The sequence below is a fragment of the Bufo bufo genome, chromosome 2 (assembly GCF_905171765.1).
Source record: "Bufo bufo chromosome 2, aBufBuf1.1, whole genome shotgun sequence".
Classification (NCBI taxonomy): domain Eukaryota; kingdom Metazoa; phylum Chordata; class Amphibia; order Anura; family Bufonidae; genus Bufo; species Bufo bufo.
In genome coordinates, this window is record NC_053390.1 from 731,792,095 (window position 1) to 731,816,748 (window position 24,654).

General features: G+C 39.3%; 1 protein-coding gene across 5 annotated transcripts in view; it reads right to left on the reverse strand.

Moving 5' to 3' along the window:
• Positions 1 to 19,588: 19,588 nt before the first annotated feature.
• Positions 19,589 to 24,654, reverse strand: part of GABRB1 (gamma-aminobutyric acid type A receptor subunit beta1) — a 664,547-nt gene continuing 659,481 nt past the window's right edge. For all 5 annotated transcript variants that reach the window (XM_040418916.1, XM_040418912.1, XM_040418911.1 and 2 more), the window contains one exon: positions 19,589 to 19,936. In XM_040418916.1, coding sequence (XP_040274850.1) covers positions 19,589 to 19,936 — 348 coding nt within the window. The remainder of the gene's footprint in view (positions 19,937 to 24,654) is intronic.

A 24,654-nucleotide genomic window follows, 5' to 3' on the forward strand; every position in this document is an offset into this window, starting at 1 on the left:
TGTTACTATGTTACTATGTTACTAATTTTCGAACAAATATATATTTTTTTAATTGGTTTTTAATTAAAATATGGAGCCCTTTTTTCTGCATAGAGCTGGGATGCTCTAGTAGCAGCCTCTGGATGAATGGCTGACGGGCTCCTTATCTCTGACATTATAAACACTCATTTATGACCTCAGTAATTTAGAAATAAGGTTTATTAGATGACTATCAAAAAGTGAAAGTACCAGGCACACATGTTATGAAAAAAACTGTTAACCCTTTGTGACAGAACGGCTTTATATTTTTAATAAAGGCCAATTGAAAATAGTATTTTTTGACAAAAAAGAGTAAAATGCAATCATAAACAAACATTGCCTGCAAAGGTGTACATAGCCTTTAAAAATGAGTGTGTTAAATTGGAAATGCCAAAACGTGTTAAAACAGACGGCACAAAAAAGGTCACAGAATTCATAAAATGCAATAAAAACTTCATGCTACATTTATTTAATGCTGGCGTTTTAAATGAACCTTTTTTTTTATACAGTTCAAAATGACACGAAAAAAACACATGTGAAGGAGCCCTAAAAATACCTTTAATGATGATGCCAAGGTGCTATAAGAAGGGGCTACCTAATTGTCCAACAGCCCTGCCACTTCTATTGGGAGACATGGGAGTCCACTGCAGTAACCAGCACCACAACACAATGGATAGAGCTGTGTATTTCCAGAGATAGTTTCCAACATCGAAGCTACTGCAGAAGAATTGACTGTCTTGGGTGCGGGATGGTTGGACCCATGTTAGTCAGATATTGATGGCCTAATCTAAGGAACGGCCATCAATATATAATCATGAAAAGCCACTTTCAGTCCATTCCCTTACAGTGCTGAGGAATACTGTTTGTTACGCCTATATTTGTTATGGTTGATAAATTTGTAACACATAGTACTTGGCTAGATTGGACACCAGCATTAGGATGGCATTGACTTTCTACATCGCAGTGCCTTTACTAAGTAAGAATGCATACAGCTATATGATTATCTATTATGTAAAGTAAATAAATTGGGTTAGAATAAGAATAACTTGATTACAGCCTGTTTAATTAAGTAAGCGGTAAAGCAGTTTTAATTCTTTTTTGTTTTGTATATACAATATTAATACCTATAGACAAATGCATTTAAATCTCTGAACAACCCCCATAATAACAACATTTTTAGTGAAATATGTACAGAATTTACAGGAATGTGTACACAACTGACAGCTTGTCTTCAAAGCCGCAGCGGTCTACAGTTCATACATTGCAGGTTCCTCTGGATTAGATGGGTTAATTCATTGACAAAGTACTTTTCTTTACATGAAGAATCCTGCCCTGTTAGAAAATTCTAGCAAGTTTACAATCCATTAACAAAAACATTTCCATTATAAATTATTTTAAACTTGAAACACAATAAAATTTTTACAAAGAAATTCAATTGCAATAATGGGATTCACTGTGTAAAACAATCGTATTCGGGGAACTGAACAAAACCATAGCAAATTTTTATTTTGAGAATTGTTCTGACATTTCATTTTTCATAAAAATACTTTATTCTTTAAAACCAATTAAGTGGAAATGATTTTCTAAATTGTCTTTGCATGTAGTCAGTTCTCTTGGGTTGAATTTCCCCCTTACCGAGAAACTCCTTACATTCCAGCAACACTTTTTCCCTTACACAGAATTATCTACTTTAGTCTGTGTAATGTAAAAAAAGGCAGCTCAGTATTTCACACCAAACATCTTTCTCGTCCACCTAGGTAGTGAACCAATTTGCTCGACTTTGGCCCAGATTTACTAATCCTATAGATGGTGTAAATTTAGGCAGGCGGTGTAGACCTGCACCAGATTAATCACAAGGGCTCAGGCTAGATGATAAATCTGGTACAGGGATAGACACTTTTCTCTGACTCTATACTAACTATTGGTTGGCTTACTTTGAAACAAATTTTTATGCCAGAATTGTAGAACAATTTTGGTGCAAAATGGTGCATGTTAAGCCTCTCCCTGCCAATTTGCACCACTTTTTAAGACAGCTTTTTGGCATAGATTCGTCAGTAAATCTGGATTTTTGTATAGTACAGTCTATATTCTAAGGCTCTGTTCACCAGTTTTCCTTGGAAAAAAAGAGGTAAGGGTATGGCTAGATGGTGCAGCTGGCTACATAAACCAACCCCACTCCCACAAATGGCAGCCAATGACCACACAATTTTACCACAGTGGTCATTGACTGCCAAGAGGAGATGTATTTTAGACATATGTGGCCAACTGATCTGCCTGGTCATACCCTAAAAAAAACATACTAATAACCAAAAAGCCAATGACAGCTCCACAGGTATGCAGGATTTGGAAATTTTAACTCTATCATTTCCAGAGTACACAACTTAAAGAAAACAGTGCTGTTCACATTACCCCCCTCCCTTCCCGGTTCTGTCATGGTTTCTCTGTTTTTGAAGGCATAAGTGGTATATCTTGCTGTCAAAAACATTGAAACCACAGTAGACCATTTCAATGCCATCCACTGATGGGAATATTTTTGAACAAGATTTGTCATACCGGTCATGGCTCTGTTAAGGAAGGAAACCATGAGGGTAATGTGAGCAGAGCCCAGTGTACTTAACGTTGCCCCTTTTTCGGCTGTTTTAGTTCATTGTTTTACTCAAAACCTGGACATAAAATCTACCATAGGCTTTTTTTAATTGATTAACTCGGTATCAAATTACAATCAAACAGCATACAAAATCGGAAATGGTTCCCCAGTTTAATTTAAACAAAATCTGTGAGCAAAAAAGAAACAACTGATGTGTCTGCACATGTGCAAATACAAATTATAGCAATCTCGATAAACTGAGAGGGTATTTATTGTTTTGGAACACCCAGGAAGCATTAATATGTTATAGCAGAAAATAAAGATAGCTAAATATTAATAAACCTTTCTTGATATGTTATCACTTCACGCTATGTTTGATTTAAAATGTACGAAATTAGAGCAATAATTGTTGGATTTTAAACTTCCAATTTTTTTCATTTAAAAAATACTAAAATTAATACAAAAAAGTAACACAATAATAATGATAGTGGTAGTAGTAGTAGTGCTATTCATACTTAAAAATTTAAATATCAATAATTACTGACTTATCTGTTTTTAGTCAACTACTTTCATATTAACACTATAATTATTTTAGAACTTTCGGTTATTTAGACAAACTTAGGCCCCATGCACACAACCATATCTTTTTTTGAAAATCGCGGATCCGCAAACACGGATACCGGCCATGTGTGTCTTGAATTTTCCCATTCAGATCACTGGTCCAGATCACTATTTAGTATTTTCAAACTGCCTCCATTCCCCCGTGTCATGTGCACAGCAGTCCTGACAATGTATTTCAGTGCAGCAGGTTAATGGAGGGTAAGTAAATTAAAAATAGAAAACTGGACTCCTTATCTTCAGTACTACTCATGTATATCAGCAGATAGCAGTCTAAGATCATGATCACAGATTCCCTTTACATTTGGCCTAACAGAGTACATAGATTGACATTTAATTGTGGGATAATTCCTTTAAGAAACTGGCTTAATGGGCTTTATGCAATTTCCCCTACAATAAATGATATAGCCAAATTCATGGAGCTCTTTGATAGCTTATATTCCTATACTGTACCTACTACTACTACTACTACTACAGCAATTCATTTTATTACGGTATTTGTACAATATTTCTACTACTACTAGTATTGATAGCATGAAGTGGTATCATTACTTTCTGGTAAAATCAGTACCATCCCATAGGTTAGGTGTCTTGATTGCTGCTCTCCAAGAGAGGCCAATAATCTCTTAAAGCAGGCTATAACTTCCCTAGCGTCAGTCTTCACCCTGTCCTTATTTGAGCAGTCAGTGAAACAACACTTCGATTGTCATTGTCTGATGTTCTGATGCTGTTGTATGATGATGTTACATGCTGGGGCATCAAATACCTCCAGCACTGTGGTCACAGCAGCACCGATCACATATATCATAGGATGATTTGTTGTACAAAAACCAAATGAAATGTCTACGCATCATTAGGCTTCAGACATACCCGTGACATCACTGGGAGGCTGTCCCTTAAGGCAAATGAAGATCATTGTCCATTTGCCATAGATGTACATGGCATAGCAATGCCTATCAAATGTACATTGTAAAATGAATGTCTGAGCTGTGTGATTATGTGATCTGGTTCATGTATTCTAATGTTCTTCATTCATAAAAAATGGCATGAAGATACAGTTGGCAGCCATTAATACAGATGTAGGATCTCTTAGAATATTTGGGATTTTTAAATATATTTTGGCTTTTTTGTAATAACAGGCAACAAACAGAAAATTTGCAAGATTACATTGTAATTGTCTTTCAAAAAGCACATGACAAACTCTTTAAAGTAACCCCGTAACCAGACATATATAAAATGCTCTAGTAGCACTATACTTGTAGGTTTAATCCCAGAGGACTATATGTAGATAAGTCTCAATGCCAGAGGTTCTCAACCTTTGTTAGCTTAAGGGTTTATGAACATGGCAGAGCAGAGCATGGGCAATATGTAGAAAAGCCTCAAGGCCAGAGGTTCCCAATCTTTATTAGCCTAACAGCTCATGCACACAGCACAGAGACGGCATGGTAGTGATTGGAGACTGCAAGACAAACTGCCCAGTAAAGGCTTCGTCATGCCCATATCACCTGGTGCAGGAGCTGGTCACAGCAAATACAGTAGATGGCTAATAAAAAGAATTAGATTACATTATAACATTGAGGCTTAAGACAATGTATAGAAATCTTGCTCTACACAACCTTTCCCTTTGGCCCAACACTTTTTAAAAGGAAGATGTACATTGATCCAGGGATTTGTTCGTGGATCGATATAGCAGGATTACAGGTTGGACTTGAGGGACTTTTGTCTTTTCCAACCTTAACAACTATATAACTATGTATATGTACAGAGCTATTCATACATACAGAAGCCCACCTTTTTTTTTATGTGGCCTCATGGACCTCTATGTCAACCTGTCAGCTCTGTCCAACATGGACATAAACCCTAAGAGGTGCATTCAAAGATGTTAGTGGTGTTAAGCTACATAAAGTATTAAAACATATTTATAATAAAAAAGATTATTGAATCTCTAAACTCTGTTTAAATCATTTGCAGTTTATAACATAAATACTAAGAAATGCCCAGTAGTGATGCTGTGAAGACCCACAGTTTGTGTTTGACAGTGCTGTCATACTGCCAAGTGCCTAATATACTGGTAGTTTGGTTCTTGCTCTGACCTGACACTATGGCTCTGACCCTGGTGCCAACCACTACTGGGACATCCATGATGTCTTTGGTGCACAATACCTTGAGCCTAAAAAGCAACATCAGGCTCCCGATGGGGTTGGGGTGGGACAAAACCTTAGTCTAACCTACACATAGCTCATGATCAGTGCTGGCATTCAATCAAGACTTGGGAGAGCAGCTGTCCATTTTGTAGATGCTGCTGCACCCCCTAATGTGGTACTATTAGGTGTTTTATAAATGCCCAATGGCAGTTATCTTCTAAAAAAAAGTTTATTTAATTGATAACAGGCTACGTATGGGCAATGGCTTGGATTGACTGTAGCCAACTGCTTCCCCTTCTCTGCTGTTGGCACATTACCAAACCACAATCTGAGTGCTTTGTCACAGATTGGTTGCTATCCTTTGTCAGGTAGCAAATCCCTAGCAACAAGTTTGCCTCATAGCCTCAGCTTTTTACTCAATGCATATTTAGAATCCATGGTAATATGTTATTCTCCATGGAGATCATAGAAGGAAAGAGTCATAAATGATGACTGTGTGTTTGCTGTAGGATATGGACACATTTTTTGATTGATTGGCTTACTGGACAATATAGAGAGTACCTGGACTATAATTGTGTAATTAGTCCCTTAGCAAAAAATATAGTAATTGCATAAAAGGTTGAAGTCAGCTGGATCCCAAAGCAAGCAGTGAATGTGAACAGTGATGTATAAAGTTATCCTGATGTATAAAGTTATCATATCTAAAGTTACAGAGAAAACAGAAGCTTCCCATGAGTTATAGGGCATATGACTGCAGATAATTCATTAGTCTTAAGGCTGACCACACAGAAGAGATATCTGTCAGATGTCATAAAGGTAGTCATGCACTGTTAGGCACAAGATCGCACTTTGCATTTGGAGGCTTTTTAGCCAAACCTGGGGCTAGATTCAAAAAGGAGAAAAGTCATAACATTTTCAAAATTTCTCTCATTTAGCTTCACTCATATCCTGGCTAAAATAATAAAAATTAAAATACAATGTAAGACTTCTTTCACGTCTGTGATAGGTCTCTGAATCTGGCATAGCGGATGTTCCGGCAATGCCCGCTGACTATAGTGTGATTCGGCAGATATCGCCTGCTACCAGGCAAATATGCCGGGATTCTGACCAAAAACGTTGTGTGCTGCCCTGCTGGAGACATGACACAGATGTCAAACTAGCCTAAGCTGGGCATATAGTATATCTACTTTGCTGCCTTTTTCTGTTTTGTTTTTTTGTGATTTTTGCTCACACATTTTAGTTAAACTGGGAAATATTGGTCTGAATTTCAATCAACTGTAACATTACAAATTCAGAATAGACGTATTTTTAAAAAAACCTGAAGGACATCATCTATTTGTATTTTCAGAAAGGCAGAATCTTATATAACACTGGTCATGTAAGGCTACTTTCACACTAGCGTTACTGTTTTCCGGCATAGAGTTCCGTCCTAGGGGCTCTATACTGGAAAAGAAACTGATCAATTTTTATCCTAATGCATTCTGAATGGAGAGCAATCCGTTCAGGATGCATCAGATGTCTTCAGTTCAGTCGTTTTGCCTTTTCAGGACGGAGATTATACCGCAGCATGCTGCGGTTTTATCTACGGCCAAAAAAACTGAACACTGACTGAATGCCGGATCCGTTATTTTTTTTCCATAGGGAATGTATTAGTGACGGATCCGGAATTCAAATTGTTGCATTGAAAATGTGAAAAAAAACGGATGACAGATGACACTGGAAAAACGGATCCGGTATTGCAATGCATTTTTCAGACTGATCAGGATCCTACTAAGGGTACTTTCACAACTAGCGTTAGTGTGATCCGGCAGGCAGTTCCGTCATCGGAGCTGGCCTGCCGGATCTGCCGATCAGTGTGACAACTGACAGCATTTGTAGATGGATCCGGGTGCGGTCTTGCAGTCTTTTTCACAGCATGCGTGGACTGGAAGGACGGATCCGTCCTCCAGTTGTTTTGCAATGCCGGATCCAGCAACTAATGCAAGTCAATAGAATTTAATGCCCGGCATTCTGGCGACTGATCAGACATTTTGGACGGACATAATACCACCGCATGCTGTGGTATTATGTCCAGCCAAAAATGCCTGACAGTGACTGAACGGAAGGCTATCTGATGCAAACTTAACGGATTTCTATCCCATTCAGAATGCATGGGGATATAACCTGATCAGTTCTTTTCCGGGTATTGAGCGGAACTCTATGCCGGAAAATAATAATGCTAGTGTGAAAGTACCCTATAAGTCTGAAAAATGCCTGACAGTCAGAAAAAATGACATGTGTTTTCATACAGTTTGCCTGATCAGGCAGGCAGTTCAGGCAACGGAACTGCCTGCCGGAATCAAACAACGCAAGTGTGAAAGTACCCTAAAAGTGAACCTCTGAACAGGTGGGGGTTACATTACAGGATGCTCTGTGCACCCCTTGATTTAGTTTTTAATTTAAATGATACCTCTCCTTTACATACATTTTAGGGTGGATTTACATGCTACTATTGTACACGCCATACGATTCATTCCAGACTGCAGGTTACAATATCAACTGCATGGTAATGATCTGTAGAGGATTGAAGTCAAGACCAGGAATAGATTCCATCAGAACAAAGCATGGAAACCTGCTATGTCCCGAGGAGATCCAATCGATTTCTTTCCACTTAATATATGACTCATGTACAGGGTGATATTATGGAAGGGTAATTTTCTTCCAAAATGACTGACACCATGATGCAACCTGACAGACCTTGTTATAAATCATCTATAGTTTCTCTCGGGCACCTGTGATATCCATTGGTCAACAGACCTGGAAATGCATTCTGTTTTTTTTCATTCTACAATTAACCATGATTGATGCAAGTATGAACATAGCCTTAAGGTAACCATACACCTTAGGCTTACGTCAGCCAAACTCGCTGATCAAGGCTGGACTGGCTGACTATCTAATGTGTTTTAGATGTTTAGCTGATATTCTTCGGCATATGTCGAGGGAGAAAAAAGAAGTGTTGTCTGGCAGCAACAGTTGCAAGCCAAATGAGTCTACAGCTATCGAAAGTGTATGGCCAGCTTCAACCTGCAAGTTCAAAAATATGCCGGACCCTTTTAGACAGATTGTTGTAGAGGAATCATATTCACCTTAATGAAAAATCGGTCTGTATAAACTACCCTTGATTAATTAGGTTGTTGGGGGAATGGTAGCATGTAAACCAGCCTTGTGTATGACAGGTAAGACGTTACAAAATCCTACAAGCTACATAACATCTTAAAATATAGTTTCATCTTGGAGTTAATTTCAGGTACTGCACAAAGTTGATTAGGGGCCCCTAAGATAACATAAGAGCCCTTTCAGGTGCTGTTTGACACTACCACCTGTGACAAAGGGGTTTTGGTTTTCCCGTTCTATTTTCATACATTTTGAAGCACCTGTGGAGACCACATCTACATGCAGGTTCCATCACCCATTAAAACGGAGATGACACCAGTTGGAATTGGTGGGTCCTCTTATGTGAAGGGCCCTACAGCAGTCACATGGTCCACCTTTATGATAATTTTTCTAGACTGTTAACTGACATTGGATGTTTGATGAAAGCCCAAAGTCAGTTAACAGACTACAGAGATCTGTAAACAGCAGTCTGCTGAAGGCTCTGCTGGGGAACTTTGTAGATTTGAAATTTGCTGTCTCCAGATACGGTAATTTATCTGAATGCTACTGCAGCTAAATGGAGCGATTCATATACTGTATAAGCATGACTATAAACTGTTCTAGTTATGGTGCCTGCACACACGTAGCAGAAACTTCATTCATCTGAATGGGGCTTAAATCCATTTCCTTGCTGCCAAAACAGCCCCATCCAAATAACTGGAACAGATTTTCATTTGCAGAAAATCCTACAACAAAATTGGCTGCATGTGAGGGCATGCTCATTATACTGTACATCTATGTAAGGCAAAATCGAGAAAGAATTCAAATTAGAGGAAGCCTTACTCAAATAAAAACTTTTTGGGATTTTGAGTTCACATTAAAAACTGCATTAGATCTGCACTGTGTAGACCTTGCCTTTCGTAGTTCCCAATTTACTAAGGAAAGTAGCTCCAAGATGGAGTATCACTTTAAATAAAGATTTTGACGTGTACCTTTAACCCCTCAAAAGCTTTGAAAGTCCATAATTCCTAGGAAATAGGTAGAATTTGGTGCAGTTAAGATGGTAATATTGTATATTCATTGCCATGGACATGTAATACTGCTGTATAAGGCACTATATTCAGCCATGATGTGCAACATTGTGAATAACTGGTGAGATATCTAGTGTATTGGAGTTAAACATATCAAAAAGAGTCGTATTATTTTCTATTAACTGACCTACTATAAGCTGGTGCTGGTTACTCTCAAGGATCTATCTAAATGATTAACATGTATTTACAAAGTTAGCAGCTTCATAAAAGTTGGGAGGTAAGAACATTATTGTAGCACAGTGGAGAGCATAAGAATATACACAGTTCTATCTCTTTACTTAGTGTATAAGCTATAGCGTGAAAGAAAATGTATTACTTTACTTTATCAACTATTAAAACTATAATCTGAAACAGATTCTTTTTCCTAGCCAGTTTTTAGTTTCTGGATTGTATATGCTTGTATTATTATTTTTTTTTACATGATTATAGGGAGTAGCCATCGTGCCTGAGCTGATGCAAGTTGTAAAGTTCCAGAGATTGTATTTACACCATAGTAATATGAAAGATAGCAGGAAAATATTTATGGATTATTATGGTGGACATGCACTGTGATATGGGCACAGATCACTGTGCAGGGAGGCTGAGGAACCAGTATGAACCCAAGTTATACGACGATAAGACATGAAATATATCAAGAATTTCTATGGGAGTGTGTTGTGCGTATGCTCTGTGATGTGGTGACAAGTCAGTGTGCAGGAAGGCCAAGGAGCCCAGTATGAACCAAGTAATATGAAAGATAACACAGGAAATATAATAACATTTCTATGGGAGAGTGTTGTGGGTATGCTCTAGGATATAATCTTAGGTCATTGTGCAGGGAGGGTGAGGAGACAGTATAAACCAAATAATATGAAAGATAACACAGGGAATATAATAACATTTATATGGGAGAGTGTTGAGGTTATTCTCTATGATATAATCACAGGTCATTGTGCAGGGAGGGAGAGGGGACAGTATAAACCAAATAATATGAAAGATAACACAGGAAATATATTAAGGATTTCTATGGAAGAGTGTTGTGGGTATGCTCTATGATATAATCACAGGTCATTGTGCAGGGAGGGTGAGGAGCCAGTATAAACCAAATAATATGAAAGATAACACAGGAAATATAATAACATTTATATGGGAGAGTGTTGAGGTTATTCTCTATGATATCATCACAGGTCGTTGTGCAGGGAGGGAGAGGTGACAGTATAAACCAAATAATATGAAAGATAACACAGGAAATATATTAAGGATTTCTATGGAAGAGTGTTGTGGGTATGCTCTATGATATAATCACAGGTCGTTGTGCAGGGAGGGTGAAAAGGCCAGTATAAACCCAGTAATATGAAAGATAAGACAGGAAATATCTTAAAGACTTTTATGGGAGAGTGTTATGGGCACAAATAACTGTGCAAAGATAGGGAAGAGCCTGGTGTGAATCCAATAATAAGACAAGAAATGAATTAAGAACTTCTATGATAGAGTGTTGTAGGCATGCTCCGTGATATGTGCACTCTCCTGAGAAGGAGAGGAGGAGCATCACCTATTGTCATCTGCCTCCTGCTCTATAATACAAGTGTTACCTTGTATTGTAACCCTGCCCATTTATGGTGAGATGACTGTTTAACCTACATTACATTCAGTAAACACAGCACAAGGTATTGCTGCAAAACAAAAAGTTTGGACCTTTTTTGTAAAAGGAGTATTTGGGTGAGATATTACTAAAACTGCTTCTCTGAAAAACGACATCTCTGCACTAGTTCTAAGAACTGTAATCGCAGTTCAAACTTGTTTTTTTCATTTTTATGCCATTTTCCCCCATTGACGTAATCGGATAAATGTGAGAAAACCACACCAAACCTGTAAGGATTAGAAAATAGTCTCACTCACTGTTATGTGACATCTGGCCGATGCAGTAAAATATTCCAACAAGAAAAATGACAGAAAAAAAGGCCGAATCAGAATGTGAGCGTCTTCTAAATGAGGGTCACACAATGGAGATCCTTTATTCTTAGATATGGGCACATTTAAGGATGTTGGTGAAATCCAATTGGTTTATACAGTGCAATGCTTAAATTCACTTTTCTCAAGCGCAAAGTGACCTGGCTCACAGAAGTTCTGCCTTCAGATCAGGGCTGTAGATATCTAAGATGAATATGCTGGATTTACAGCCGCCTCTGCTGCCAGTAAAGGAGATAGAAGTATTAGGATAAATACCATGCGGACTATAGTATATGGCTAATGATCTTGCTGTTCTGTGTGGCATAAGCTGTTTCCAGCAGCTGCTATGAGGCCTCTGACAGTACTGATTTTTGTGCTTCATGTCGCTTCTCTAGTCAGTGACCTTTAAAACAGCTGCAGGATTTTGTCTGCAGAACTCTTATCCATATGACACATCCGCAGAGTGAAATCTATGGTAGTAGGAATATGTCACTCCGTTAATTCTTATTCTGTGCCTGCTTTTATTGTCTAGTTTTTAGAATACAAAAAAATATATACATTTTCTAAGATTTGCTGTAAAATATTTTATTTATTTTTTGTGACAAAGGAATTTGTCATCGGGGGTGTATTTAAAACAAGGCACCTTTGGACTGGACGTAGAGGGTGACACTTTGCTGACCCTATTTTTTTTCTTTTTTCTTTTAATCTGTATGTACCGCCCAACCTGTGTTCTGCCAACAATCTGAGATTAGCTTCCTCCATAATCCAAACCTCCCACTACAGTCAACTTTTCTAGGAGCTTCTCCATCTCTATGGAATGAACTCCTCTATGCAACATTTTATAGCTTTATCCAAAGCTTTAAACATGCCCTTAAAACTATCCTTAAAGGGGTTTTCAGTATCTTCCAGGTCATCAGAATCTGACAGGTGGGGGTCCGACACCCGGGACTCCCGCCAATCAACTGTTTGAGAAGGCACAGGCGCTCCGGTGAGCGCCGTGGCCTTCTACCTGCTCAACAAGCACAGCGTTGTACATTGTATAATGGTTGTGCTTGGTATCATAGCTCAGTCAAATTCATTTCAATGGGGATGAGCTGTGCTTATGCCCCATGACCGATGAAGGTGATGTCAAATGGCCTAGGCAAAGCCACAAAAAGGCCGCTGCGCTATTGCAAGCGTCTGTGCCTTCTCAAACAGTTGATCAGCGGGGGCCCCGGGTGTCACATCCCCACCTATACTGATGACCTATGCAGAGGATTCCTGCCGGCTTCCATTATGGTCAAGGGTGGTGGTGCACAGGGTATGCCTTTAAGGTTGAACTCTTGGGGTCTGTTACTCTGCCGGATCAGCCTGCAGGATACATTTAGTGCATGTGTACAAGTAGGCTTATAAAAGTATAATATTCATGAAATAGAGAAGACATGCTTTACAAATCCCATTACTGATAGGCAAATATATAATTTCATGGCAGTGTTTTGGCTCTACATCTATCACGATTAGTATACAAGTGTCAGAATCTAAAACAGCCGGGGAAAGTTGGGGAAGACAGTAGCTATTATATAGAGGATGCAGAGGTATCAGCACCTTGGCAATGATACCTGGGGGGGTCCAAATGGTCTTCTGCCTCATAAGACAACACCAGTATTTTAAATGGCACCTGGGGGCCCTAATGTAGATCTTGCATTAAAGTTTCAGCTCTGAAAACAGCGCTATGTGGATACTCATATTACATTAAATTTTTGCTTTCCTAGCAAAAACATGTTTTAGGTTAGTAAATGGGGCTTATCTTGTTACCACCATGCAGCCTAGAGTCACACATTTTCCAGGGCTTGCTGCATTGATTTTTTAAACCACAATATACTGTATCCCTGATTTTTATGTGAGTTTTATCCACTATTTTCAATGGGGAAAGAGCAGCAGGTCAACTGTATGTAAAAAATGCCATTGTCATTTTCCATAGAAGCAGTTGTAGAAGAAATTTCCAAAAATTAAAACTATGATAAAAAAAAATAAAGCAAAACAATAATAAGACAGCACACACCCATTTTTGTATTTTTTTCAGGATGTCTGTTACGGTGAAATTATGCTGTACTAACTTTAGAATTGGTTTAGCCTAAAATGGGTTGTCTTTATAGAGTTCTCTGTCCAGTGTATATGTTACCTGGTTATTAGATATAAGTTGGTATGGAGGCTTACTGATGGCTTCTTTCCCTAACTATGGTGGGTTTTCAGTCTTGAAAACTGTATATGTGTTTCAAACTTTCATTGCGAAATCCATACCAAAAATCTATAAGACATGAATGAATTTTTACAAAACCTCATTCAAAAACAGTTAAAAAGTCACAATGGAAATAGGAAAATCCCTGTTGATGCTCACAGCAATGTCTGTAGTTATTTTTCCATTATGTACAGAAATAGGTTCTGAGGACATTCATAATTTTAGTGGTGGTGCACAAGTGACATTAATTTAGGGAATTACTACAGAAAAACAGGACTAGCGAAAGGGGTAGGCAGAATAGGCAGCTGCAATGACTGACAATGTAAGTGGGGGAATGTATATAGTAAAACAATGTATAGCCTCCCACACATAGAGATTTTGCCAGCTGGCTCTACACGTGTGAAAGAATTGGAGGTGAAATGAAATGGTGAATATTTTTACAAATCAATTCATCTCATTAACCCCTTCCCGACTGCCCGCTGACTATTTATGTCCTATCTGCACATACCGCGTGCAGATAGCATGTATATAAACGGTCAGGCAGCCCTTTAAGGGTTAAAGCTCCTGCTCCTACAATCTAGCAGCAGCAGGTCGGGTCCCGGATTTCAGACACAGCGGGGACCCTGAGAAGAAGACAGGAGAGGTTTATTGCCGCTTCTGCCTTCTCCTGTGTTGGCAGATCAGTGAATGAGCGCAGGTATGGAGAGCAGGAAGTGGGCGAGTGGCTTCCTCTGTTAGTCACATGACAGACGGATGTTTTGGGGCAGGAGCAGAGCTGCAGGGGAGTGTTTTCCCCTATAACTGGGTCTCCTGTGGATACCCCAGTAACAGTGGAAACATTGAAAAAATTTAAAATTAAATAAAAAGTCAGTGCCCTCCAGAGATATTTTAATGACCTCTTCGGGGACATATCATGTGCCAAAAATAAATTAAAATCTAAGTAAAAAATAAAAAGTACAAAAAAAATGTAAATTAAAATTAAAAATGCCGTCACCAAACCTATAGATGACAATCGTCACAATATAGGGAACCCATTTCAATAATAAATTTTTGTGACCGTTTTAATATTTAAGAAATAAAAAGCTTTACCGTAATTTAAAAAAAAATTACTTTTTAATGAGAATTAGGGGTTTTCCCCCACATTAAACAAAAAAAAGGACAAAAAAATCTCTAAAAAAAAACATGCTAATAATAAGTCCTAAGTATCAAGTAAAAAACATAGCAAAAATTATTTTGGTAGTCAAACAAATAAAAAAGTTAGGTCACTAAACCGTGCTGGTTTAGTGACCCTAACTTTTTTATTTGTTTGACTACCAAAATACACAAAATCACGAAAAATTGCCTGGACATTCAGGCCTTTTTTAGACCCAGTCATGGGTTAACCAAACTTCTACATCTTCAAGGGCGTATCCCTACAGCTCAAGACACTCCCCCTACAGCTTAATTGACAGGGCCAGATATCTCGACAGTCGCTCGACAGGCATAAGATTGTCAGGGTGTCCGATATGTCTGTCAATCAAGTGGCAGGGGGCACACCCCCTCACATGTGAATATGTCTGGTTAATGAGATTAATCGATTTGTACAAATTGATTTGCTCCTCACTAGTGAGTATGTTTAAGAATGGTAAGAATTTGTGAGGGGTACAGGAGACAGTTAAATGGATATCCATCTGACAACTATCAGGGACCAAGTGTGGTAGGGTGCATTCTGAATCCTCTACCTTGGTCACAAAGAGAGGTTATCCCATCCCTGAGGATTTTTTTTTTTCTTTTTCCTTTTTAGCCTTTATTTTAATATTAATGTGTTTATGTAGTTTCTTGCAGATTAAAGGGGTGTCCCACAAAAGTTATTTCATGGCCTGCAAATGGTTAAAAAATGATCCTATGCCTATGTTCACCTTACACCTGTGCCCGGGTCCCCACTGTACTCTGGTTCCTGCTCCTGTTATTCACATGGCAGGAATAGCTACGAGAGCTCAGCTGGTGATTGGCTGATGGGCATTCCCAATCATTTCCTGCCGTGTCGAGAACTGGAGCAGGAAGTGGAGCACAAGGAGGACCCAGGCATCACTGGAATGGCTGCAGCAGGGGATTGCCGAGGTGAGTAGTACTTTTATTCTTTTAACCATTTGCAGGCCATGGGAGAACTTTTGTATTATGCTGGAATACCCTTTTAAAGTGACTGTTTGAAGTTCACATACTGTATATGCAGCAATCCAGGACAAGGCAGTAGGAACCACTCAAAGGGTGTGTTCACATGACTTATTTTATAGGTGGGTGCCAATGTTCATTCTATGCTGGAATCTACGTTAAATGCACTTGTATTCTGTCCCATTTGATTAAAATGGGAATCCACTCACAGATTTAAAAGAAGTGACATATCGGCACATGGAAACCACGGTGAGTGGCCGCATGAATCTTACAACAGTTCAAACTGCAAATCCGCACCACAGATCTGATAATCAGCTTTTTGGAAAAATAGGCCATCTAAACATACCCTAAGATTTATATGATACCAATTTATATGAGACATACAAACAAAAGTAAAAAAATTTACAATTATAATTTACAAATATTGGGCAACATGTAGTCCCTAAAGGGAAGGTAATAAAAGTTGGGGATGTACAGATAACTCTAATCTATGTTAACAACTCAGTTAAAACTGTAAAATCTCCAGTACAGGTACTGATTGTGTATACTGTACATTAGGCATTTGCAATGTATATATGTCAATAACCTTGCAAAATATCGGCACCATGTACAGATAATAAAAAGGAACAAATAGCGTAACCCAAATATTACTTCAACTATGCCACAATCGGCGTTTGTGTTTCATTGATAAAAACAAATATATAAAAACAATTTTTTTCTTGACACTATATTACATTTTTACATTTTGTATGCATGTATGTGAGATGTGAAACCACTGATATAAAAAAGTCTACATACCCTTTTTAAAATTGCAGGAACTTGTGTAAAAGTTAAAAACAAGATATAACGTATCTGGTCTGTCCTTTCTCCTTTGTTAAAGTGATTTGACAACTAATAAATCTCAAGTGTAAACCAAATGAATATGTTTTTTTAGTAAAATATGAGTGAGATAATATCCCACTATGGTTGCATAATTGTGTACAAGGCTTGAAAATATTTTATGGAGATACATTTTGCTTGGGTTTTAGCAGAATATATTGTTGGATATTTTTTTTGTGAACTTTGCACTTCAAGACTTCACAATTTTATTCAACTGTTTACAGAATAATAAAAGCAATAAAATGAAAAATAAAAATGAAGCTCCATAAAATTGTAAGGGCATCACTGAGGACATCCATTTTAGGTTATTTCTTAGGTCTTCTGTGTCTGGACATTGACTGGTCCATTACAAGACCCTTCAGACTTTAACTTCTGGAGCCACTTCTTGGCAGACTTGGACTTGCTTTAGGTTGTTATCATGTTAGAAGATTGACAGTTCTCTTCATATTCAGCTTTCTAAGAACATCCAAGCTGAAGAGCAGCAGCCCAAAGCATGTTTCTGACACCACTACGCCTTACATTAGTTATGCCTTAGATTATAGTCTTTGTTGTCTAAGTGCCAAATGTGTCCAGTAAAATTAAGACCAAAGGGTTCAATCTTGGTGTGCTGTCATCACATCATAAGGCATAGTTTTTATATAGTTCAATTGACTTTAGGGTGGGGTTGATGTTTTTATTTTAAAGGCTTCTGTCTTGCCACTTTACCTTAATATCAGATGTTAATGAAAATGACAGGGTATTTTGTTGTTATTGTCAGAAATCCCTGTGGCCCTTAATGTAGCTGCTTTTAAAGATTTTTATCTTGTCATCAATGGTTTGGTTCCACATGTCTGTTAATAAAAGTCTTCAGTGTTCCCAGGTAATTCCATCTCTGAAGTCCTTTCAAACCTCTCTATTCACTGGTAGGATCCGAGCAGTTTAATTTTTTTTGAGATTATGTAGAATCACAGTTTTTGATACCAGGTATATGATCATTACTTGTAGACATAATTTTGAATGTTATAGTTTAACACTAAAGAAAGCTACTGTTCCATCCTACAAGCCAGTGTACACTGATATAGCAAAGGAAATGTAAGTTTTTTTTTTACATTCATTAATTGTAACTAAATTTTGTTCACTTGATTTTTTTTAGTTGCAAGGTCACCTGAGGCTTTCATTGGTCTCCTGACCCAGTAAAGCAAAACCGTGATTGTGTATAGTGATCATTAATGGTTGTTTCTGGTGATAGATATATTCTCATTTGTGACTATGCTCGTTAAGCTGGCCATACATATTAGAGTAATGTTGGTCAAATCAGTTGACTATCTAATCAGGAGGCCTACCAACTTCCTAGTAAATGGTTTGAGAGAGCAGGATTGAACAGTGAAATTTCAGCATGCCCAGTCTTGTTCTCTGGGAACAGATGAGTTTGGCAGCGGCTTTCTCCCTATTGTGTATGGGAAATTGTGAGGAATAGCTGTCGGACGCAAGCTACCTAACGTGCATGGCCAGCTGGTGTAATTATGTGAAAACAATGGTGCTATTAAAGAAAAAATTCCTCTTTCACAAAATTTCAGTTACCGCACAGATGGTGCCATTTCTTGCAAGTTGTCCACAGACAGCTAGACACCATAGATCAAGTCAGAATCACTCATTTCTTATCCTGTAGCCATAGCACATAAAATCAACAATTATTCCATCTAGACAATTAATGTTCATTCGAGGTTGTTGGATTGGGATAATGAGTAATCAGTCAGTATGCCATGGGAGTAAAACATAAATCTGCATGGGAAAACCCCACTTACTAGAGCTGTTTCTTTCTCAAAACATTGGCCCTGGTGGTGGTCAGGAATGAGAAATTTCAGAGTTAAACCTACCTTGGCTACTATCAACTGTTCTTTTTTTACTTGACCACAATAATCTTGATTGCTAATGGGCTTTTCCATGGCTTGTCGTATTCATTTAAGGCTGTCAGAACGTACAATGAAATCTCCAACACGGCTAAGCTACAACCCTGCAGGTACATTAATTTACTGTATATATTTAAGGGGCAGGCGCATTAATACATTGGGTGCCAAAAACAATTGGTCCCATAACATAACTTAGTTGTTTTGGAAATTTGGGCAGTCTTTGGGCTCTTCTATAGCATGCCGTTATGACATTTTAGTCCATTAAACTAACTTTGTCCATTTAAAAGGTGATTGGCAGTGAACATTCATTTCTCAGCGTAACATCTATCACCATCTACATTAAAGAGTCCACTTAAGGTAAACCTATGCCCTAAGCATGCCCACCTGGCATATTATATTGGCTATGACAGTGTTGTTTGATATATTCATGTGTTTGGTGTCTAATTACCAAAAGTGTTGACATGTAGCTGTAAACCTCAACTTGACTTTAATGGCATTTCTGTATTCGTAAAAAACAATGACTTGATGTTTAAAAAAGGCTTTTCAGATAAATCTATTTAAAGTATAAAATGTGTGCAGACAGGTGTCCTAACCTCTTGCCTGCAATGTGTCGCTTGGTTTTTCCCTTTGCACCCAAGAGGTTAGAATTGAATCACAATGTTTAATATATGTATAAAGCTTTTTCTTACCATAATGTATTGGAGTCATTTCTGTCTTCCGGTTCAGAAGACAACAAACTATTTTCATTAAAAGCTAAGATCTCGCTTTCTAAAGAACCTACTGTTTGAAAATTAAATGTAGTGTGCAAACACTAAAATCATTATAATGGCTGAATATCTTACCTTGAATTTGCAGCACTATTGCTAATGCAGTTCCTTCAGGGTCAGAAAAATAGAACTACTGTCTTCAAAAGGGTGATCTAGCTGCATAAGTTAGTGTACATAATAAAGCCAATACACAACATTGAAGAAAGAAAATGCAACAGGGAATATCATTCTCGACCATCTGTCTATACCATTCACATCAGTCAAATCGGGAATTTTAATTTTAATTTGAGAGGCACTTCTCCTTAAGCGCCCCTTTTTGTGGACTATGTGCCTATCCAGGTTGCCTCTGCTGTACATATCTCTATTGGCGATTGGCTTTCGATACTGGATGCTTGCACTGTCATAGGAGAACATGGTGGCTCGTGGATCAATGGTACTAGTTAAGACTTCTGATCCGCTGACTTCATTTCGGATCTCAAGAGTTGTGAGAAGAATGTTTCCATGTGAATCAACCTGCAAACAGAAAATCCTTTGAGCTATAACTCTTCACAGAAGAAGCAAAGCATTTTATATATTGAAGTGTGCCATTCTCTTCTTGTTTTTCCAAACATCTAAAAATTCTTCAGCACATAATGACTCATTACGTCAGAAATCATTTTTGTAAATCTTTACAATTTACCATCACAAAACTTAGAATTTGTAACATAAAATTGCTAAAATTTTATATGCAGAGGGACCTTCAATGAACATAAAAATAGGAAATATTGCATTGTTATCAGATCAACACCACATAGGCTTTGGGCTTAGGCATTGGGGATGCTATTAAAGGGGTTATCCAACCCCTATAATGACCCGCCCCAATGCCCGGGCCCCTTGTATACAATACACTTACCTGCTCCCCGGCACCCGTGTCGCTCTGGATCCCTGCACGGCCGCCGGGACAAGCCTCGAGGGTGACACTAGGGAGGCTTAGCCATGTCACAGCCTGCTATTGGCTGCTCATCCCATCGCTGGATTTTTTGATTCGCGTGATGGGGAGATGCAGCGGTGGCCGCGTGGGGATCAGGATCGACACGGGTGAGTATAATCTATATGAGGGTCCCGGGCATTGGAGGCATGTTTTATAGTTTGGATAACCCCTTTAAGACTTCTGTGTATCAGATTGCCAAGGATTGAAAGCTTTCAAACTACTGGCTTGCTAGAAGGGCAAACTGAATATAATCACAATATAATAATGTGAGCAATGCCCAGGAAAACACAAGTTTCAGAAACAGACATCTTTCTGATCCTGAGTTGGAGTCTTTCTGTGATACACAATCAAACCAAATTATGTTGGTCTCTTATCCCACGGTCAGTATTTGGTCAGTATTTTGTTTTCTGACCTTACAGACAAAGTTACAAATGAATACCCCTACTTGAAACTGGAAAATAGAAAAAAAGGTTAAAATGGACACAAGAACACATACATTGGTCAGATGGTACTGGAAAATAGGTGTGCAGGGGTCAGATTTTAAAGTGGTTTTCCCACAATATCATTAATACCCCTCTCCACAGGATATGTGAGAATTTTCTGATCACTGAGACCCCCAGCGATCACTAGAACATGGTTTACCACAATTTCCTACATCCCATTGAATGAAAAACAGTTGGTTCCTCACTGAGGTTATTCAGCGAGATCGCATGATGGGGTTCAGGACCCCTGTTCTAGTGACCAGTAGGCTCTCCAACAATCAGACATTTATCAGCTATTCTATTCATAGTTGATAAATATCAATTAAACTATGTGTCAAAAACGAGATCCTATGTAAACATAGAAAAAAACTGAGAATGATGGGGAAGGGATCAATGCTTTTTGTCACTCATTGAAGAGGAAATGCAATAGTTTGGGTATGCATTAGTGCTGGTAATGTAGGAGATTTACACACACTGCTCTGGAAGTAATAAACTATAAAGGTCATTATTCCATGACTCAATGTTAAGCCATTTTCAGTTTACCAGCTCGATTGGAGTGATTTTTATCATGTCACATGACAACAATCCAAAGCAAGTGTGATGAGCTGAATAACAGCCAAAGAAAAATCATGTCTTATAAGCCATTTGTACTTTTTAGAAGATCTACAGAAGTTAGGCAATAGCAAACAAGTAAAAATGGAGGATACTTTGATGCATGTGTAGTTTAATGAATAAAAGCCTTACAGTGACATGTAAACGTGTGGGCACCCCTGGTGAAAATTACTATTACTGTGAACAGTTAAGCAACTTGAAGATGAATAATCTCCAAAAGGCATACATTTAAAGGTGGCATATACCCATTCTATTTTAAGCAAAAACATGTTTTTTTCAAAATTTTCAAATTAACAACAAAGAAAAAGAGCCTGAAGCAAAACTGTGGGCACCATGCATAGTTAGTTCCTAGTAGTATACCATTTGGCATATATCATTCATAGCTTGTAAATGCATTTTGTAGCCAGCAAAAAGTCTTTCAATTCTTGTTTGAGGGACTTTTATCCATTCTTCCTTGTAAAGGTATTCCAGTTCAGTGAGATTCCTGGGTTGTCTTGCATGCACTGCTCATTTGAGGTCTGTCCACAAATTTTCAATGATGTTCAGATCAGAGGACAGTGAGGGCCTAGTAAAACCTCCAGCTTTTGCCTTTTGAGGTAGTCTGTTGTGGATTTTGAGGTGTGTTTAGGATCATTATCCATTCGTTGAAGTAATCCTCTTTTCAGCTTTTTACATTTGGTGTTATGTTTGCTTCAAGAATTTGCTGGAATTTCATTGAATTCATTCTTTCCTATACCTATGAAATGTCCCCCATGCCATTGGCTGCAACATAACCCCAAAGCATTTTTGATCTACCCCCATGCATAATGTTTGGAGACAGGTTCTTTTCATGAAATTCTGTGCCCTTTTTTCCCCTTCCCCATGACGGGCACCCATGCGAGGAGGACCTCCCATCCGGGACAGGACACCTGAGGATATAAAAATGTTCACACCCCCACCACACCTCAGTTCAGGTTTCCTGTCCTCCAGATGGGAGATCCTGAGGATCCTTACCAAGTTTACATCTCAGGGGCTTGGGAGGTCCAGGTCCGTGCACTGCAATGGACGCATCCCAAGCAGTGTAAGTCTCCTGGGGGAGCAACTGCCAAAGACTGCTTCCCTCCTGCACCCTCCTGGCCTCTGGAGGGACAGCTGTGGCCATGTTCCGGCGGTCCCTGGTCCTGGCCGGGGGTCCGACGTGCAGCAGTTGCCGAGACACTATCCAGAGGCAGCACGACCCTTCTCCAAGATGGTGGCCGGAGCTGCCGGTGACCACTGCGCCTGCGCGGATCGCGCAACTTCCGGCACGTCACTTCTGGTGACGTCACGAACCCGGAAGTACTGGGATTAGGCGTATGATTTAAAAAATCAGACAGGAGGAGGCCGAGGCGCGCTACAAATGCGGCACCAGGAGGGGACAGCCAGCCTACAAGCAAAGAATCTGAACAGAAGATGTCAGAACCTGTGGTTTCAGGTCACGCCGACCCCAGTGAACCTTCGAGGCCTTCTAGTATGGTACTGGTCCTGAGGAGTGGGGGACAACCGCTGGGGGTAAGATCCATCCATATTTCCCCTAATTTATTGACGGTTTGTGTTATTGTTTACTGCAGATTCCCAAGGTTCCTAAAAAGGCGTCAGGGAAGTCCAAGCACAAGGAGTGTGGGGGATGCAGGGTACCGTTACCTTCCTCCTATGCCAAACCTCTTTGCCAGACATGCATTGGAAAATTGGTAATGGAGGAATCGCAGAGCCTGTCCAAATCTATTAATTAAAGGCATTAAGGCATTCGCATCGCAAATCCCCCTTTAAACAATCAGCAGCCTGGGAATCTGACTCAGATCTGTCCGACGTAGAAGAAGTTATAGAATCAGGGGAGCTCCCCTCTGACATCTCTTCCTCTGATCAAGATGCGGCAGGAAAGTCCTTTTTTCCCCTGGAAGACGTGGAACCCTTGTTGAAAGCTGTTAAATCCACGATGCAGCTAGAGGACATAAAAGAACCCAAATCCATGGCTGATCAATCCTTTGAAGGTTTAGGACCCAGATGTCATAGAGAATTCCCTGTTCACAAGAATATCGAGGCTCTGATCAAAAAAGAATGGAAGAACCCCGATAGTAAATTTTTCATACCTAATTCGGTTAAAAGTAAATATCCATTTGAAGATTCAGTTACCAGCGTCTGGGATAAAGCCTTCAGTAGATGCTCCTGTGGCTAAAATAGCAAAAAGAGCGGATCTCCCCTTTGAGGATCTGGGGGGCCTGAATGACCCGCTAGACATAAAAGCGGACGTGTACCTCAGTAGATCTTGGGAAAGCGCGTCTACCAGCCTCAGACCCGCTATTGCAGCCTCATGGGTTTCTAGTTCCCTAAAACTCTGGTTTGGCCAATTGGAATCCCATATTAGGGATAAAACCCCTAGGGAGGATTTACTAGCTTCCCTCCCGACTTTCCACAAAGCAGCAGACTTTCTGGCGGACGCCTCCACAGATGTTGTCTGATTTTACGCTAGGGCTGCCGCCCTTTCCAATGCTGCCAGGCATACAGTTTGGTTAAGACCCTGGAGGGGGGATCAAGGGTCTAAAGCCTGCCTTTGCTCCCTCCCTGGCGAAGGCCTTAGGCTGTTTGGGTCTTCGCTAGATGATATTCCTAGAGAAGGCCTCAGACAATAAAAAGAGGTTCCCTACTCCACAAAACAGACCTTTTTTTCGAGGGCGCCAATCAGGGTTTAAGAATCAAAAAAGTAAACAGAGGTCCAGGGGAGAGAGAGAACTTTCCAAGAAAGTCGGGAGGTTTTCTCTTCAAATCCAGTGATAATATAGGAAGGGAAAAGTCCCAATGATGCCAGAAGCCAGGTAAGAGGAAGACTTGCTTATTTTCTGCCGGCCTGGAGCACAATCTCAAAAAATGGTTGGATTCTGAATGTGATAAAAAGTGGGTTCCGGCTAGAATTCCAGTCCTTACCTGCAGATTTTTTTGTTCGGACCGTCTGTCCCCAAAACAGAGAAAAAAGAGAAGCCCTGGAAAAGGAAGTACTCACCCTCCTGGAGAAAGGAGTAATGGAAGTGGTACCCAGTGCAGAAAGAGGCAAGGGATTTTATTCCCCCTTGTTTCTTGTAAGGAAACCCAATGGCTCCTTCAGGGTCATCCTGAATCTCTAGTCTCTGATCAAATCTCTGAGATCAAATCTC